General features: G+C 41.8%; 1 protein-coding gene across 16 annotated transcripts in view; it reads left to right on the forward strand.

Moving 5' to 3' along the window:
- The window catches only part of RBFOX1 (RNA binding fox-1 homolog 1), a 2,121,844-nt gene that overhangs the window by 2,047,959 nt on the left and 54,465 nt on the right, over window positions 1-19,420 (forward strand). For all 16 annotated transcript variants that reach the window (XM_053929075.2, XM_053929061.2, XM_053929098.2 and 13 more), the window contains one exon: window positions 14,387-14,519. In XM_053929075.2, coding sequence (XP_053785050.1) covers window positions 14,387-14,519 — 133 coding nt within the window. The remainder of the gene's footprint in view (window positions 1-14,386; window positions 14,520-19,420) is intronic.

Here is a 19,420-nt window from a genome sequence, read left to right on the forward strand (position 1 = left end):
CAATATAAGGTAGGCATGTAAAAGAATACCTGCCCCCTGGTACATACTAAATTAAGATAGAGACATAAATTCAGACAAGATACAATAGACTGATGTAGTTTTGCTCTCACAATAAACAACAAACAAATCTGGGTTTGGAGGCTTCCTTTTGGTGCTCTTGGCCTTCCTTACTACTTGCCCCAGTTTTCCCAAGATAAATAGTGAGACTCTCTCATCTTCCCCAGAATCTCTCATCTTCCACCCAGGCCTCTTCTCTGCCCTCTCACACACTTCGCAGCAGTGCTGGCTCTCAAACACCCTCTAGACAGATCCTTCTAATCAGGAATCAGGCAGTGCTTCACTCTTCCTGTGTCCATGACTCAGCATGATGGACAACATGGCTATGTGCCCGCTCTCCCCTTCCCTGAAATAATTCCTTCTTCTTTGCTCTTCTTATTTGTCCTTTGATGGGGGAGGAGGTTGCAAATGCATTGTTTCATTCAACCAGTCTTTACCAAGTTCTTTCTACCTAACAGCACCATTCTATGCACTGTGAATAGTACGTGACCATGACACACACAAGGTGACATCTAGAGTGCCTTGTAGATAAGACAATGATAGACATGTAAGCTGACACCTCAAAGTTGCACACACATTACTCATGGGGATATTTGGAAAGCCATCCCCAATAGGAGGAGACTTCCGCACTGTGAATACCTCTTGGTAGGTGAACTAATGTCACTGCTTTCACCATCATTCCACACCCTAGACAGAACACTTAGCTTCTGAAAGCCTAGTTCCCTCATTAAATCCTTGGAAGAAGAGATTTTGAGACACCTACTATGTGCCATGCTTGCCTGTCACCTCAATCATATCACATGCCTTATTGATTGAACAGTGCTTGTCCACAGCTGGACATAGCTGTTCAGCAACCAGTACTAAAGGGGGAACTCCACGGACCATTCTTTCTCCACCACCGGAGGACCATCTCTTTGCTTTCCACCATCTGCCCTGCTTTCCCTTGGCCCAGCACATCTCTACATCTCTCGTTTATTAAGAGGTTATATTTAAGAGGTTTCTTTTCTTTTTTCTTTTCTTTTCTTTTCTTTTTTCTTTCTTCCCTCCCTCTCTCCCTCCCTCTCTTCTTTTTCTTTCTTTCTTTCTTCCTTTCTTTCTTCCTTTCTTTCTTTCTTTCTTCCTTCCTTTCTTTCTTTCTTTCTTTCTTTTCTTTTCTTTTCTTTTCTTTTCTTTTCTTTTCTTTTCTTTTCTTTTCTTTTCTTTCCTTTTTTGACTGGTGATTCCACCTGAACACCAGTTTTTAGAACAGGTTCATTTATATTTTCAACACCCACCATTTCCACCCCAACTCGGTTAGCTCCCTCATTTGATGTTTGTTACTTTGGCTGAATCATAATAATCCTAGACCACTCTTTTATTAGTGTTTCATCTTTTTTAAAAAACAATTTTAGGAAAATAAAAAAATCACTAGTAAAGTACTCTCTACGCTTAGTTGCTTAAAGGGAAGAATCCTCAAAGAAACCCATTTCAGGCAGCTGCTGTCTAGCTTTCCTGGTGCTTCGTTATTAATCTCAATGCAGAATGGTGGTTTTCATCTTTTTTCAGATGGGGTCCTCCCTTCTGAAAAAGGCCGCCAATTGCAAACCTACCATCCTGTGCTGTGCCCCCAAACATCTTATTTGTCTTGATATTTCTTTCACAGAAATACATGTGACAGATAAGGAGTCACCAGAGGATGGTTTGCTTTGTGTCAGACAGATATTAAAACAATAAACTACACTGTCCTGGGATTCCAGCGCACGCACAGCCACAGAACAAGGCCGAGATGAGATGTTTCTGAAAGGCAGCGAGGCAGCTGTTCCGGGGGAATTCCCTGGAAACCGGAGTCCTGCGATCACACTGACAGAAACTGTTTCTTAATGCTCACATTTTCTTAAGAGGATCAGCAGACTGCCTGGTGCAGTTCCCACATTTAACTCCTCCCCCAAGCCCACCTTCCACTGGCCCTTGGCAGAGGCAAGAGGGAAATCCTTCAAGGGTTGAGAAGCTTTTTTTGAGTTCATTTCTTATGCACTCAACTGCACTTCATATGCTTTCTCAAACTAATGTGGATTTAAAATAGGAAAAAACAAAAACTGTTCTGAGTTCAGAGCTCCGAACATGAAATTTGCAGGGGGCAAAGATAAGATCCTGTTGATTCCTGGAATCTAAAGTGGGGCAGCTTGATACAATGGTGCAGGTGTGCATTCCTAGGGGCCCGGCTTTGCAGATGGAGCCACACTCCCTCAAAGGCTGCAGAGCTGGGAGTGAGGATGTTAGAAGGGGAGTAAGAACATCTAATGACACTCATATAATTCAAGTGCTGGGGTGGGGATTCTTCGTGCTTCTTGCATAGAAATGTGTCCAACTACAGAGGTGGCCCCCTCCTCCCTTCACCTTATTTCTCTTCAAAAGTAAATCCCCTTATCCTCTGCAAAGATACATAAAAAGGAAGCTGAGCTTGTCTGCCATTGGAGGGAAAACAGCCTGGCATAGTTCATTTAAACATGATAATTTAAACAGTTGCTTCACTAGAAATTCCAAAGCCATCATTTTCTTAAATCATGTTTTCATTTATGTAAAAGCACTGTCATGCCCAGAGCTATTTTATTGCTACTGAAGAGCTTATGGAGAGTGTTAACAAAACGCAGTTTTCAGGACTAAATAGCGCACCATACATTTTAGATCTATCTCCTTGGGTTTTGTTGGCATGCAGTGTGGGCACCTGACACCTAATTGCGTTTTATGTAAAAAGAAACAAACAAACCTACAAATCCCACCTCTGTGGGAACACCTGCCCAGGGATATTTATTACTTGCATCCTTGTTATTGCTACAGAGATCTAAGAAACATTTCCCAAAGATCATTTTTATTTACTTTTTAACATATAAATTTTATTGTTTCCAATTACAACTGACATTCAATATTGTATTAGTTTCAGGTGTACAGCATACTGGTTAGGCATCTTACAAAGTGACCCCGTGTCTGTGTCCCAACAAGTCTAGTATCACCTGACACCATACGTAGTTGTTTCAATATTATGACTACATTCCCCATGCTGCACTCTACATCCGCACGACTGTTTTTGTAACTGGTAGTTTCTACTTCTTAATCCCTTCACCTTTTACCCTCCTCCCATCTAGTAGCATCAGTTTGTTCTCTGTATGTTTCTGTCTGTTTCTGTTTTGTTTATTTTTTTTAATTCCACATTTAAGTGAAATCCACATATATGTAGAAGTCTTTGACTTATTACACTTAGCGTAATATCGGGTAGTTTCATCCATGTTGTCCCAAATAATGAGATTTAACTTTTTGTGTGACCAAGTAATATTGCATTGTATAGCCAAGATATGGAAGTAACCTAAATGTCCATCAGTATGCACCTGGATAAAGAAGATATGGTACATATATACAATGTAGTATTACTCATCCAAAAATCATTTTTAGTCCATAGTATTGGTGTTACAAAGTTCTCTTTGAGCATCGACAAGATTTAGTGAAAAGAGCTGGATTCAGGCAGTGCTAGGTCTAAATTGTCATGGTTACACTGGCTGTGTGGCCTTGGCCTAGTCTCTTTGCCTTGAACTTATCTGTGAATACCTACTTACCTCTGTGCATTAAATAAGAGTATTGTGTAAAAAGCCATTCAGGCTACTTGAGGCATTGTAGCTCCGCAAACAAATAGCTGATCTTTCCCTTTTTTTCTTAGAAGCCATATTCTGCAGCAACTTTGAAAGTTCACCAAAGGAGCTGGTTTGGCAGGTTTATGTTAGTCCAGTGACTAGACAACTGGATCACCTCTGCATGGTTCTCCCTCAGTCTGCTCTACATGGGGGTTTGGGAAGGGCTGCAGTTCTGGCATCAGGCAGGGGCTCCCCAGGTCCAGATGGTCTGCTTAGGCTGTCACACAAAGGATCAAGCCTCAGTCTTTCGAGTCTCGAAGCTGACTCTGAAAATCACATGGCCTCCACACAGAACAACCAGCTATATCCACAGCGATGGCTGGAAGTAAAAGGAGCGATGCCTTGGCATCATGTCCCCATCCCGTGAACTACTGCCAACCCCCTCTGAGGGCCTCATGTTCAGGAGCTGCAGCAACCCCAGAGAAGCATGGGAAATCCAGCCCAACATAAGGAAGCTAATTTATCTCACTTGCCCTGTTTCTTACCTGGAGAGGCAATTCACTGAGCTTGCTGTTTCAGCCAGCTGTTAGCTAGGTCATGAATGATTTAACCATTGAAGCTTTACTGTGTATATGCACTCGATAAAGTAATTATTTATATAAATTATTTGCTTTTTTACCATGCTGCCTGAAAAAAAAACCTAAATTGACGCCAGTACAGGTTTTGTCAAACAAATAGATTAAGACAAATCCCTTCACCCAAATTAAAATAGACCTCAGCATCTCCATTTGTCCTCAACATTCCTTCAAACAACAGAAAGCACGTTTGCAAATGCCGTCTGTGGTCCTGCCAAGTTAAACACTCCAAGATTGAGATTCATTCTCATTTTGCTGAGTGAAATGTTACCCAAATCCTGCCCTGGGGGGTACTGTCAATACCTGTGCATAAACAGATTACAAATATGTCTTGTGCACAGTAAAAACCTATCCGTGCACATTAAGGCAGTGTGTGTCTGTTGGATTAATCTGACCATTTGTAACCTGGGAGAAAAGAGACAACAGTTAACTTATGGAGGTAAGCAGAATAGTGTGACAACAGGTTAAAAAACAAGGCTCTGTCCTCATCCAAAGTTGCAAAGACCTACATGATGAAAGAATATTTTCGTGCATGAGTGCTGGGTGTGGGTTTTGTTGCAGTTTTGAATTTGTTTTTAAGTGAGGAAACATATTTGCTCTGGTAACACCAGAATCACTATTCAGAGTAAATATGTATGTGTTCTTTGCATTGTTATTTATTTTTATAGATGACTCATTTCTTTCTAAGGAAGAGATTTATTTCTAACCAAGTTGTGAGTAAAGTGATAATTGATAACGTTATTAAGTCAATTATATTCCATATCTTGGAGAAAAATTCTGGCTGAATTTAGTCATAAGGAGCCCATTTTGACAGTAATCAGGTTTGGGTGTGGAACACCATACTAGTGTAACCCAGGTCCCTATTGCTGGGAAGGTCCATTTTCCCAACATTTTTGGATTGTATACAACCCCCTGGCTCACCTCCAGATATGGAGATAAACCCCAATAGAGAAGGGAAACAGCTTGCCCTGGACTCTTATTGGGAACATAAATCAGTAGTGATCCCCATGGCCTCTATCCAATTAGTATTAAAGGAGCAAAGCCCTTCCAGGTGTCTTGAAATCACAGAACATAAACACAGAATGTAAGAAATGGCACCTGGCCCCTCCTCCACTTCTACCCTCTGCTCCCAACAAGGAGCATATTGAAGTCTCAAGGAGACATCAACAGATTCCACTGCAAGTTAATTGGGGCTGGATTTTTTGGGTGTGGTATGGATATAGGGAAATGATGTAGCAGCTTGACAGACAATCAGAGGGAAGGAAAATGGAGATAGTCTTGCCCAAAGCTGACACAGGATGTCTTTGTCCTAGTTGACCTGTTGGGTAATAGATAAGATGATAGTGTCTCTAGTGTTAAAATGCCTGAGTTCAGATACTTGGCTGAGTTTCTGAGATGCTCCATATATCTTCTGTTCCTCCCAAGAAAGTAAAGATAGCCATAATGCCTGGTTTCTGTGGTTTTGTGAAGAGTTAGTTGAGCTAACTGGTGGGTCTGGAGGTTAGCAAATGTGAGTAAATAGTTATCATAGGATTGAATCTCCTCCATTGGTAATAGAGTAGAGGAAGTTGGAATTTTTGCCAACTGTATTCATGACTTTGCTTGGATTATTCCAATTATCACTGCCTGAAATTTTAGACAAACAATGTCCAGAGTCCTTCATCATTAATGTTCTCAGTAAACCAGGTTGTCTTAGAATATTCATCCTTCAGAAGCAGCATCTCAGCAAGTCCTGCAGATTCAAGGACCAGCACCCACTTTTCCTTCATAACTGAACTACTTATTGTGGCATTCTAGTTCATGTGATAATATAATGCATAAACATTTTAGGGATTACCTTGGGCCAGGTAACCCTCTAGGTGCTGGAGACAGAGTATTAACCAAAATAAAGTCCTCAGGACATCCCAACACAGAGATATAAAATGAAGTTGCGGTCAAATAAGGTGATGAAAGACCGGTAAGTGGAGGCGGGCGGGAGAGAGTGATGGGAGAGTGACTGATGGCAGTCAGGAGATGTCAGGTACAATGAAGATGAAAGACTTGGAGGAGGAGGTGATGTTGGAACCAAAATTGGATGAGGAAAATAACTCAACCAGTAGAGACTGAACAAAAGACAGAGAACTTGCTGAAGCAACTGCAAGGCAGCAGCCAAGGCTGGGGGGGAGGGGGCGGAAATGAGGCATTTCAGCCTCAGACGATAACGATTTAGGGAGTGTCCAACCTGTGGCCCAGCATGGCTGTGAATGTGGCCCAACGTAAAATTGTAAATTTACTTAAAACATTATGAGGATTTTTTGTGCTTATGTGTAGCAATGTATTTAATGTCTGGCCCAAGACAACTCTTCTCCTTCCAGTGTGGCGCAGAGATGCCAAAAGGTTGGACACCCCTGGCAGCTTGGGCAGTCAGGCCAGTACAGTGTCACCATCTTTTTTCCCTTCAAAAATGTGCATTTCTCTCCAAGTTCAAATCCTTGCCAATCCCTTCCACACATCCTAGTCAGACCTGTAACAGCCTAGAAACTTCTGACTAATTTGGATTTGACTAAAACTTTTGTACCATGACGTTATGTAAAGAGATTCAATTATGGTGCGCAATGTTTTGTGAGTAACTACCGCCCATAAAAAGTTAATTAATCAGGGCTGTGTCAATTTCCTCGTGCCATGTCAATTTGCTGCCAGGTAATTAATCACTAATCACCCACCAAGCAGCAGGCCGGGGAACAATCCATGAGCCATTTATTGTCTTTCCCCAAATAAATGGCACGCGCAGCCAGAAAGAAACACATCTTGCCTTTCATAATATTTTTATCGACACTTTTGCAAGTTGTAACAGACTGAAGCAACAAGCAGCTGCAGTTCAATGGAATATGAATATTAAAGAAACAAATGAGTGGAGATTTATAGGACATTGCATTTCTGTTATGTCAGTTTTGAGATTAAACCGAGCAAATGAACAGTGAAAAATTACTCTTCCATGTGGAGAATGGTGATTAGACTTGTACATTAATTAGAAATTTTTGTTTTCCTATTCAATGCATTTCAAATGAGGGTGTCCTATAAGGAACCGTTTGTCCAAAATGTAGATTTATTCACTTCTAAACAGTAGTATTTAATATCAACATGCATTTTTAAATGAAACGAGAGTTGATCTCAAATGTGCATTTTAGGGACAAATACATGTTAATATGAGAACCAGAGATCCCAACAAATTAAGTGGCTCTTCTGGTCTGTTTGTAAATGAATGGATGGAACCCTTCTTTTTTTCCCCAAACCTTGAAATTACAGAATTTTTTAAAAATTGAAAGCCTTTCCATTTTACTTTGACCTCAAACTAAATATGCCCCATCATATTCAGTTTTCCATGTAATGTCATTTAAAGATAGTGACCTAGTTGTGTATAAATTCTGCGTTATAAACCAATCTGATGTACCTTTGTTTGAGAGCTGTTTGAGGGCACACATTTTTGCCATTTGGAAAAATTCATCCGTTTTCACTGTGATGTTTGTCACACAGTCCTCTGCCTCTGAAATCGAGCTATCGCTGGCTGTTTATTTTGCCTCAGTGTGTTACCTGTTATACCACTTCTTAATTTATGGTCCAGCACATGGAATAGGAGATCCCCCAAGGGGGATCCTGCAGAACCATGAACCTGCTGTTGAACGTGCATCTGCACCCCAGAATTATGCAAGTGGATGTTTCCTACCATAAACTACCCACAGAACAATTCAGCTCAAAGTTAGCATGAACATCTCTCAGCCCTGAAACATTCAAAAGGTGGGGGAAAGGTGGCATTATAGGGCAAAGGGAGAGGAAGAACAGGACAAAAAGTTGAGTCCCTGCTCCATTCTGAAGGCACACCTTTTCCAGGGCAGCTGGCAACCTCATGCAAATTCAAACCAGCACACAAATGCAAAGAATAATTGCCCATTAAAGTGGTTGTATATTTTTATGGCTTTGATGCAGAATCTGCCCCCCTGTTGGCTTTTGCATCTGCTACTCTGCCATCTCTCCCAGAGCTCTAAAACTTTAATATGCAGTTTATAACCCTCAAGTATTTTCCACTGGTTTTGTGTTTCTTCTCTTGGGATTCCTGGGCTGGCGAGATGATCTCATTTGTGTTTATTTTCGAAGGTAAGCACCATGTTCATAAAAGAGATGGAGGGGGTGAACACGCGTTTGTCGCTGTAAATACATTGAAAGCAGAGCTCATAGAAGGTTGGAGGTGGGGGCTTTGTCTTTGAGGAGGAGACAGGAAGCAGTTGACACTTAGGTAAATGGCTCATTTGGCTGGTTGATACACCCACATGCCTTCCATTTAAAAATGTTGATTTGTCTTGATTCTCTAGCACATCACAGCATGTCTCTTGTTACATCCCTGAAGTTTCCATTTCATTTAGTTCCAAGGTGTAGAAAGAATTCCTTATTCCCAAGAACAGAGATGGTTACTCCAACTCACCTCCCCCAAAATAGGCTCTGGGTATAAACCTAGCTGAAGGCTGGGAGTGGGTGGGCTGAGATTGTTGATGTGTCAACAAGATGCTCAATTGGTATTTACTCCAAAAGCTCTTGCCCTGTTTTCTTTGAGAGAAACTCATTTTTAGCTTATGAGCTAAATCCAATTTTCGTTGCAGTGATACCAGATTTTTCACTTTGATTCATGCTGGATAAGGTTTCAGAGGGAACCTTTCCAGTATAATGAACCTATGATTTTTTTCCCTCCCTTGTCTCTCTTTTCTCCTGCCAAGAACTAAGGGTTTATACTGTATTCCACAAAACAACCTGAATACTTTCCATTATTCCCCATTGATGGTCTGTTTACATGTTTATTAACTTGAAGTTCAAGTGGAAAAAAATCAAGCTCCGGCATTGGGATTCCAAAATACCTCTAATTTGGTATCTTTTTTCTCTAACCTTGTTCTTTAATTTACATGAACAAATATTGGACAGGGTGACAGGTTTATGACTTTTATTAATAGTGGTTTTCTCCATTCCAGAAATGGAGAGGACACTGTGGGCATCCATTTGGCATTTTGCATTGGATTGATTAAACATTTATTGTCCACTTACTGGATCCAAACTCCAGAACTGGGGCATTGGTACATGACATGATAACTTTCACTCAACAAAAGATAAGTGTCACGCCACATAGTACATAATAGGATGTCTCTTTCTAGAGGGTCCAAGGACAAAGCCATTTTGGTTTTGTTTAATCTGTATCTGAATCATTTATTCAAGTGCTTCAAATATGCAGTTAACCATGTCCCAGCATCTACAATCCAGCATACCCGGTGGGTAAGTGAATAAAAAGTAGTCCCATCCCATGTTGAGTCTAAAGGAAGCTTGACAAACAGTTGTGGGTTTTTTGACCTTGACATTGACTGTTTGTCTTAGTGGTGAGAGAAGACAGTCAGACTGTCCTAAACCAGCCGTTTGGGGAACATCTTCTGATAGAGGTGGGGAGACACATAGAAGGCACAGCTACAAATCAGACAAGTTAAGGATTATAAATATTGTTATTTTTCTGTTGTCCCCTGTTGCACAAATTTATTGCATTCACAGACTGTGACTTGCTGGGTTGCCAGAAAGCCTTGTCTGGGGCTAAATGAAGGAAGGAACTTTTAACAGGTATCTCCTGTCTGGGAAAAAAAGTATGAGTCTTGCTTTTCCCCAGAACAGGAAACAGATCTTCAAATCCTGTCATCCTGCAGCAATAAAAGTGAATTTAAATTAGTTTGAAGGTTTGCAACAATACAAGTCCAATACATCTACATAACCTGTCTTTGTTTTTTATGAGAATCAAAGATATTCCAAGTCTGCTTGCTATTTCTGGGCCAACCTAACACCTAAAAGTATAGATGCAGAAAATATTTTTATAAGGATCGTGACTGAGATATGATTGTGTTGTCTGCATACTTGTTTGCCTGCAAAACCTGGGCAGGACATTTCGTATAGGAGACAGAGTTATGAAAGGTGGAAGCTACACAGATAGGGCATCTACTCCCCCAGAAAGAAGGAGATTAGCATTGGTTAACCACCAAAAGGTGTCCAGGCACAATGTTCAATACCTGATACCTGCTCTGTGCAGGCGACCTTGGCAATCAGTAAGTGGAACAGATGGAGATCATTGCCCTCATGGAGTTTATGTTCATTCTAGTAATAGTGAGAGTTCTTTTATTCTGGAACCCAAGGTACTTGATTGCTAGTACAGCAGGTCCTTGAATAACATCGTTTTGTTATAATGTTGATGAGATTCAGTAGGAACTTAAATCTTGTTTATATCAATTAGCCTATGCTAAAATTGGTTTTGTTGTGTGTCATTTTACGGAAAGTCGCAGAAACTATTGACGACGTTAAGTGAGGGCTTACTGTACGCCAGGGGAGGTTTGTGGCAGCCTTGCCCAGAAGGAGATTAAAAAATAAAGAGAGGAAAGAAGGAAGAAGGGAGGATGGAAGGAAAGGAGGGGGAATGAAAAAGTAGGGAAGAGCGGATGGAGCATAAGAAGGAGGAAAGAGGAAGGAAATGCTCATCAGTATGATGACTAACTAGAGACTAAGGGACCCCTTGGCCAGTCCTAGACTGGCAAAAGGAAAGAGGTAACTAAGCCAACCACCCATCTGGGAGACTCACATAATTTCTCCATGAATTCTCTGCTCCAAAGCATGCACTTTGGAATCACCTTATTTTACCTAAGGGGGCCTGGCCTCCGAGGAAGGCAATATTTACACCAAGAGTTGATGTGTAGTCTTTCCTGGGTTCCTTTAACAAAATAGGAACACCTCTAACCTGCTCTGTGTAGAGGAGCCCAAAGAGGCTTGCATTAAGACCCATAAGTATCTTATCCTGCATATATTCTGTAACAAACAGGGTACAAATAGAACCCTGGCTCTGCACTTTTAGCAGCTTGTGCTCCCCTCGCTCTCCTGCTGAACTTCTGTTTCATGTTATCTCCCAACATCTAAATCCTCCAAGAATTATTGTAAAACCTGCTTGTCGCTGAGAGGGATCTTGTCTCACTCCCTCTGCACTGTAGCCAGCGATAATGAATGGGTCAGCATAATTACCGTGTTTTCTCACACAGGCAGCCAGCTGCTCTGCCAGATTGTGAATTTTTCATTCTCTTTATTTCAAAATCCAGGGTGTTCCTATGAAAACTTCATATTTGAACTGTAGCAAAATGGAGCTAAAATCAAGCCATACTTGCTCATTTTCTCCTGGTCCTGAAGCAAACATCTCATATCTCATTACTTCTGGGCTTTTACGATATTAGGATTTACCTGCTTTCCCTGTTAAGACAGGCGCCTCTCTACAATGTCAAGCACAATTATTTGAAACTGGAACCAGGAAACGTGGGTGCTAGGGGCTGGCAAACTGAGAGTTAAGTTCAGCTGCATGATTTGCTTTTAACAATAAAAAAGAAGGTTACAAATAACCAGTATGGTCTTCTCAGACACAAATAGAAAGATGAAATCATTCTGGCTTATTCACCAATCCTAGAATTTTACCCTCATCGTTAAAAAGAAAGAAATGATAGAATTCATGTAGCAGCCTGGCTGTTCACTGTTTGGGAACACAGAAAGAATTCCAAATGACTGTCAGTCTGTCTTCCCTTCAGGTTCAAGGGTTATATTCCAGCCGTGCAGTTCCATGAGGTGATATAGAATTGGGAGTGACTTTGTGGGAAGTCCCTTGCTCTCCCTGCCCCCTGCCACCCACCATACAGCTACAAACATACACGCTGTCCAAGATCTGGGAGTAATGGAACTAGACGGAGTGGAGGGCTTCTGCTCCTGATGTGGTGTAGGAAGGGGAAAGCTCCTCTTGGCAGTTTGGATATAGGGATATAGGTTTCCTGCATTAGCACAGCAGGAAATAGAGTACCCCCACCTTAGGTGTTTCATCAGAGTTCCAGGAACAGTGAAGTGTGGGTGTGTCGAGTTAACGAAGTTAAAGAGCTTCCTTCCCAGCAAGGCCTCTCCTAGTGTTTATGTCATGCCAAAAGAAACTGTGTCCTTCCCTGCTCTGCACATCAAAACAAACACTGTGTGAAACCCCAGGAGAGATGAAGCAGGAAAGGAAGGCTCTGAAGGGGGATGAAACCCTTCTCACCCTGGCTCATCTCACCAGTCCTCCTCTCTTTGGAAATCCTCAAATCTCCTGTCAGGTCAATGGGATGAGAGAAAAAAAAAATGGGACCAGCAGAGAAGGTGTACTGGATGGTCTGCCCATCATTCGGCCTGACCACAGCCCACAACTTTATTCACCTGGTCATATTGTGAAGTCATCCTTGCATTCATGCAGGTGCCCCAAATTTAGAACCTACTGTGCATAAAATCAGGGGGTTCCTGTTGACTTGAGGAGGCAGGAGGAGATGCAGAGATGAATGAGACATGGAGGGAGGCCTCAAGGAACTTGCACACTCATAGAGATAAAAGTAACAAATGACTGACTTTCCTTCTCTCAAAATCAATGCCCGTGAGAGATATTCCATAAAAGAAAGAGTGCCTGGGAGCACCGACCAGGTGGCTGAACTGGTTGGCAGTTAGTTGGAGCATTGTCCTATACACCGAAAGGTTGCAGGTTCAGTCCCTGGTCAGAGCACACATGTAGGTTGCGGGTTTGATCCCACGTTGGGGTACAGAAGGGAGTCAACCAATCGATGTTTCTCACATCAATGTCTCTCACTCCTCACCCTTCTCTCTCTCTAAAATTATTAAACATACCTCACGTGAGGATTAAATAAAAATGAGTACCTGGGAAAATGGAGTTGGGAAATGCTGGGTTAGCTAGGTTAAAGCATTTCCCTCTCTGTAGCACTTTCTGAGCCTTCAATATAGATCTCCTGAGACAGTGGGTTCCCAGGTGTATCTTCCAGAAAGTCACCCCATCCACATGCACTGGGGTTGGCACTGCCTGCTGTTTAGTGGGATGGGACAAGCACTGGCTGCATGGTGAGAGCTTTGGGGGGTTCCAAGAAGAGGAAGGAGCTAGAAAGCAGAAGCAGTTTTCTGAGGCCTCCTGGGTTAGGATTTGCACATGGTGGGAGGAAGGACAGCCCAGACAGAGGCAACAGAACTAATTATCAGGGGTCTCAAGCATCATGCTTAAGTTCCCTCTCGACTCCTCGCCAAGTTATCCTGCTCAGAGAATTTTCCCCTAGTGAAGAAAGCCCTGCCCACACTCTTCTTAAGAGTTGAGTTCCCAGACTTCTCTGTCCTTACTGCTACTGTGTTTTATAGGCTGAATAAATGGTTGGGGGGCTGATGGGACGTTGGAATGATTTGTTTCTTGGAGCATGAGGTGTACTGTATTTCAATTAACAATATATGTACATAAAGGAAAATGTAGGAAATAAAATGGGATGGGGAAAAGCTATGAACAGACAACTAACACTCATGCAGTTCAGCCCCAGAGATAAGTATGGAACACATTGAAATATGTGTGTGTATGTGTATATAATCATATGTACACAAACTTATAAACATACATATATATACACACTCGCATACACACATGCACATATACCTGCATGTACATACATACACATACCCGCGCATGTTTGCACACAATGTGTGTACATATTCACTAACACATGCACAGGTACATATATAAATGTTACACTAGACGTGTGTGCGCATGTATGTGGATGGATGCATGGATGGATGGGCAGATGGATGGATGGACAGAACGATGGATGGATGGGTAGAAGACAAATACATGTTGAAAACACATTGCACATACATCTTGCAATCCACCTTTTAATTGCTTGTGAGCTTTAAGTCTGTTTTTAAGAATTCTTCGTCAATGTTTGTCATTTAGCACATTCTCTTGGACACCAGGCCCCCCTACTTAACTAGCCCATCCTCTTCGGAATCAGACCTTGGCTTTGGCCCTAGCCCTGCTGCCGCCTTTATACCCCTAGCTTCTGAAAGTGTGTGTTTGGGGAGTGGGGTGGGTGGGGGGAGGGGACGGGTTGTGGAGGGTGGCAGGTGTCCAGCTTTTGCCCTGGGGCAGCAGGGTCGGTATCGGATGTTCCTTTAATGGTAGGTGTGCCTCTGAAAGCCTTTGCCTTGCTCTCTCCTCTCCTCCTGCAGTGCCCGGCTTTCCGTATCCAGCTGCCACTGCGGCGGCCGCCTACCGAGGGGCACACCTGCGAGGCCGTGGCCGCACCGTGTACAACACCTTCCGGGCCGCGGCGCCCCCGCCCCCGATCCCTGCCTACGGCGGGTAAGTGAGGCTACCTCCTGGGCGGGCCTCCCTGCACCCGCCCCCTCCCGTTTGTGAGCGCATGCTGGTCTTGATGGTCCCACCAGAACACCCCAGCATGCAGCCCAGCGCGCCTGCCGTGGAGCACCTTGCAAAGAGTATTGAAAAATGAGTGTAGTAATTTGTCCTGTCATGGATGGTGCCTTTAAGCATTCTACATGTCACATGTTGTTATGTAAATTCTCTCTGAGACTGAATGCTGGAGAACAGAGAAATGGTTACAGCCAAAGATGTATTTCTGATGATTGCAAACATCTGGTTATTAAGGAGGTTGGATCACATTTGCCCCATGAGTCTGTTCATGGAAGGACATGGGGTTTTCAAACATAAAAATCACTGGCTGATCGTGCTCGCCTTCCCTAAGACACCTTGAGCTTCAAGGTTTATGAGCCTTTGGCTGGGAAGAGAAAATTAGGTGTGGAGTCAAATGCAAACATTCAAAATTTCAATAAAATTGGAATTAAGACTCATTTTAGCTGGATTTTCCAAGATGTCATTTGTCTTTGTTTCCCCTCTGCAAGGAAATGCAAATCCATGTGTTCCCCATTGCCAGTTTGGTATTTCTGTGCATGGACTTCGGTATTGCCAAGTGACTAGCAGGGAATGGTGGTGAATGCTGAAAAAACTGGTACTGATGTGGCGGGCTGCAACTTAGAGATGCTACCCTTTCTCCTTCCTGATCCTCCTACAGCATTCCTGTACACACAGAGTCAGGGAGAGAGGGCTATCTCTAAGGAAGTGGTCCTCAAGAAACATTGGGAATATCTGGAGACATTTTTGGTTGTCACAACAGGAGCTGGGAGGTGCAATGGCACTGAATGGGCAGAAGCCAGGGAAGCTGCTAAACATCCTACAGTGCACAGGACAGCCCCTCCCCTGATACAGAGTCCTGGTGCCCTGAATATCGTTGGTGCTGCTATAAGGAAAACTCAGTTATGCCCAGGGCAGCCTGGTGGGAGGCTTCCCTTGCTGTGACTGACTTTCTTACCTTTAGGAAGAATATGACTATATTCAGGACTATGTGAACAAGGTTAAACACATTTTTTAAATAGCTCTGTTGCTTGTAAATCTATTAGAAAACCTGAATAGGCCTAGACCATCTCTCTATTATACTGAGTGTGATATTCATTTTTCTTCCATTTCAAAGGAGAGCATTTGAAGTGTTTCAAAAACAAATGCAATGAGACCAAGTTAACACTATAAAGAAAATGAAATTAGATGAAATCGTCAGGATGGGAAAATAAAGGCAGAGAAGGAAAAGTCCATTGTTTCTGGTGTTATCATTAGAGTTAGGTCAATTCCAAGCTTCTTAGTAGGTGGGACAACACCAAAAAAGAAAAAAAAAAACTCCACTAGGAAGATGGTGGGTAATGACAAGTCAAGGATGAATTAGCCCAAAATTCTCTCACCCTCCAAAATAATGTATCTTCATGTCTTCAACCTCATCTCTCGGACCATGTGATATAAATAATCTGACTATCTGAGTGTATAATCATTGTCTTCATCCCCCCCCAGTATCAAGCCCATTTTATAGATCCAGAAAGGCAGGAATAAAGACTTGTTATTTTCAAGGTCACGTAATGAGTTATGAAGGAAAAAAAAAGTTACCTACTAGGCTCATGTGATTACTAAAGCAAGATTCATAAGCCATAAATGCAAAATTGCATGTTTATACCCCATTAGTTTGTCTGAAAAATCATTATCTTATCTTGGTAGCTGGTAATTGCAGCTTTCTGGTATACATACCTTCAGTAGCTCACTGCTATATTGAACAGACAAAAATGAAGTAAAATTATATGGCTTATCCTCACATGAACAATTTATAAAAGTCTCAGAATAACACACCTGCTGTAAAATAGAAATTTGCTAACTTATAATGAACTTGCTCTTTGCTGGGAATAACCATGCATAACTAATTAACACCACATTCACCAGGGAGAGACACAGACATCTCCAAATGGTGAAACAATGTGTTTGTGACTGCTTGGAACATGATTTAGTATTAATATTCCAGTGATATTTCTAATCCTTTTGTTTACAATTGTGGGTTGTGCCTCTTTGCTGAATACTGACTGGAATTCTGAACCCACATTTAATAGTAAGATAAAATTCTTAAGATACAGAAAATAGAAAGAACAGGAGGGCTGGAGTGTGTGTGTGTGTGTGTGTTCATGTGTGCAAGTTCTATAAGAGGATAGGGTTGGTGGGGAAGGAGGAAGTTCAACTGGTTGCTGGGTGTTTTGCTGGACTGCAAATTTGGTGGAGTGCATTGATTCTGGATGCAAAAGTGTGCATCCAGCATCTTAAATGGTGGTTTCCTTTCTCCTCTGACTTGTGGGCTGCTCATCTTGGAAAGAAGAGCAGATTTTGGCTGGAGGAACAATGCCCTGATCTTGCGTTGAGTTGCAAAGACATTGGAAACCCACTCCTGTTTCCAGGAAGTGACTTCATCAGGATTCAGGCGGTCCAGGAGCTAGTGTGGATTTCTTATAGCTATTTGTCTCCAAATTCCTTTGAAGGATGATTTCTAGATTTGACTAATATCTTTACGGATGTCCTGTTCAGCTCAACATCCTTTTTCATAGCTCCATGCACCCTCTTGCACTGAGGAGCAGAGGCAAATGGCACCCTCGGAGGAATTTCTTCCAGTTGGGGACAGAGGGTACCATGTTAGTCAACAATTTCAATAAGTGTGATAAGTGATAAGGAGGGTATTATGTGAGCAACAAGGAAAGGCTCAGGTGTTTAGATAAGGCTTCTAGGAAGAGAAGAGAAATAGGACACATTTATATTCAATCATTTCCTATATTTCCATGCCAAGATCTCATTTTGTGATTCTCCCTCACACCCAATGATCTCCATCTTTTCTAAGATGTTACCTAGAAAACTGCATTCATTAAGAAAAAATTTCATTTTCCCATTGTCACCAGTTGAGGGAATATCTAACTGCCAACCTAAACCTCCATTCTTCATCAAGTATCCATATGAATATACTTTGTTATCCAAAGACCAACAAAAAAATGTGTCATTCACATACAGCTTTTATATTTTTTTCCAAGAGATTGAAATAATACCCCACAGAACCTCCATGGCTGCTTTTGTGGAGCTGTGGGTGACCCTTGGAATATCTAACATCAAGACAGTTGTCCAGGAGGGTTCACCAGGGATGCCCTACATCCATCATTTCCTCTCATTGATTTCATTTTCCCCTCCACATCCTGATGTTTTCTAAAGTTCATTCTAATAAGTAAAGAGCATAGAGTATGGAGAGGCCCTATCTCTCTTTCTCACATAGCTAAATAGAAACTTCTTGGGACATTAATGCATGATCATCCCTTCAGGGGCTGGGGGTGCAGGGTCTCTGCTTAGACCATGGAGGGATCATGGATGAATGCAAATTTCTAGGCTAGGATAGCAAACCTATCGTTTACCAACATTAACTGAATGAGAATGAGTGATGAGTTAGAAATCTAGTGGTTACACAGTCTACAGAATTGGTATAGTTCAAAAAGACAGTATTAGGGCAGATGAGATTGGCCCCTGCTATTCTATCTCATACTACCCTGGGTAGCTGAGTTAACTTGTAAAGGTACATTGCCTTAATAGGAGATTGAAGACTATGTCTACCTCCACTGGGTTAATAGAGCGTGGGATAGGAGATCCATATAAAGTTACAACTTAGTAAGGTCCATCATATGATGTGTGTTTAGTGAACTGTAGCTACTGTTGTTGAGGTTGATGCAGTTACTGATCCCTTGTCTTTCCCTGTATGGCATCACTTAGTCCTTTGCTGGGAGGCACCTGCAGTTCACAGATCTGCATCCTCCACAAGCTGCAGAGGTGGCTTTGATTTGCACAGAGCACTTCAATAGTTTCTGTAATGTGTAGATTGTAAACAAAATATTAACTTGTGAACAATCTCAACGAGAGCTGAATGGACCAAGTTTTCCACATTTCTCCTCACATTTCATCCTGGAGTCAATTTTGGTAGAGGAGACATAATGTGCAGTCTGTCTTCCTGTGACTCATAGTTGGGAGAAATTACCCATTGGGTAACTGCCATCCAATGGAGCTCGCAGACTGATTATTTGTGGATGAAGATGGAAGGTAGCCACCAGACTCAATACCACCTCTGATATTAGACAACAGCAACTAAACCCCATTCCTTCCCAAAGGAACCTCGTGAAATTGGCCTTACCAAGTTCTTGTTCTTAATTAATTAGTTAATTAATTACAAAACAGCTACTTATTAACCATCTAAGCTAAGCATCCAGCATCTGCTATAGGGCCTTGGTCTTGGTTCACTGGCTATCTTTGAGTGAGATATTCTGCACTTTCTCAGGTATTGAATTATGACACATCTATGTACAAGTTCTCAGAGTTAGGTTAAGAAGCATTTTGAAGAGACTCTGCTACTTTGGGTATAGGAAAAATATCCTAGTATCCTAGGAGAAAACTTCTTAAAGTCAACTAGTACAAGAATGCGACCCATACATGGATACTTTGAATTCTCAATTCCTTTGAATTTTAGGACCTGAAAGGTCCTAAACTGTCTGATACCAGCCTCTAAGACTCTGTGTATGAGCCTTGCTGTCTATAAACCAAATATGCTTTTTGGTTTTAATTTTTAAATGTCTAATGCTCAGACTGTATTATCTGATGCTTAGGAACTTTCCCATTTAATATAACTCTAGAACTGAAGTCTTCACCACCCATTCTCAAATACTTACCAGGATTCTCTCTAGCTTTTTGTTTTTAGTGTCAATTCTTATTCAGATTCTCAGGCAGTTTTAAAATGTAACTTCTTATATTAAAAAAAAATCCTCTTAATTGAGTTCATTTATGGACAGACACCATAAATC

The sequence above is a fragment of the Desmodus rotundus genome, chromosome 1 (genome assembly GCF_022682495.2).
Source record: "Desmodus rotundus isolate HL8 chromosome 1, HLdesRot8A.1, whole genome shotgun sequence".
Lineage (NCBI taxonomy): Eukaryota > Metazoa > Chordata > Mammalia > Chiroptera > Phyllostomidae > Desmodus > Desmodus rotundus.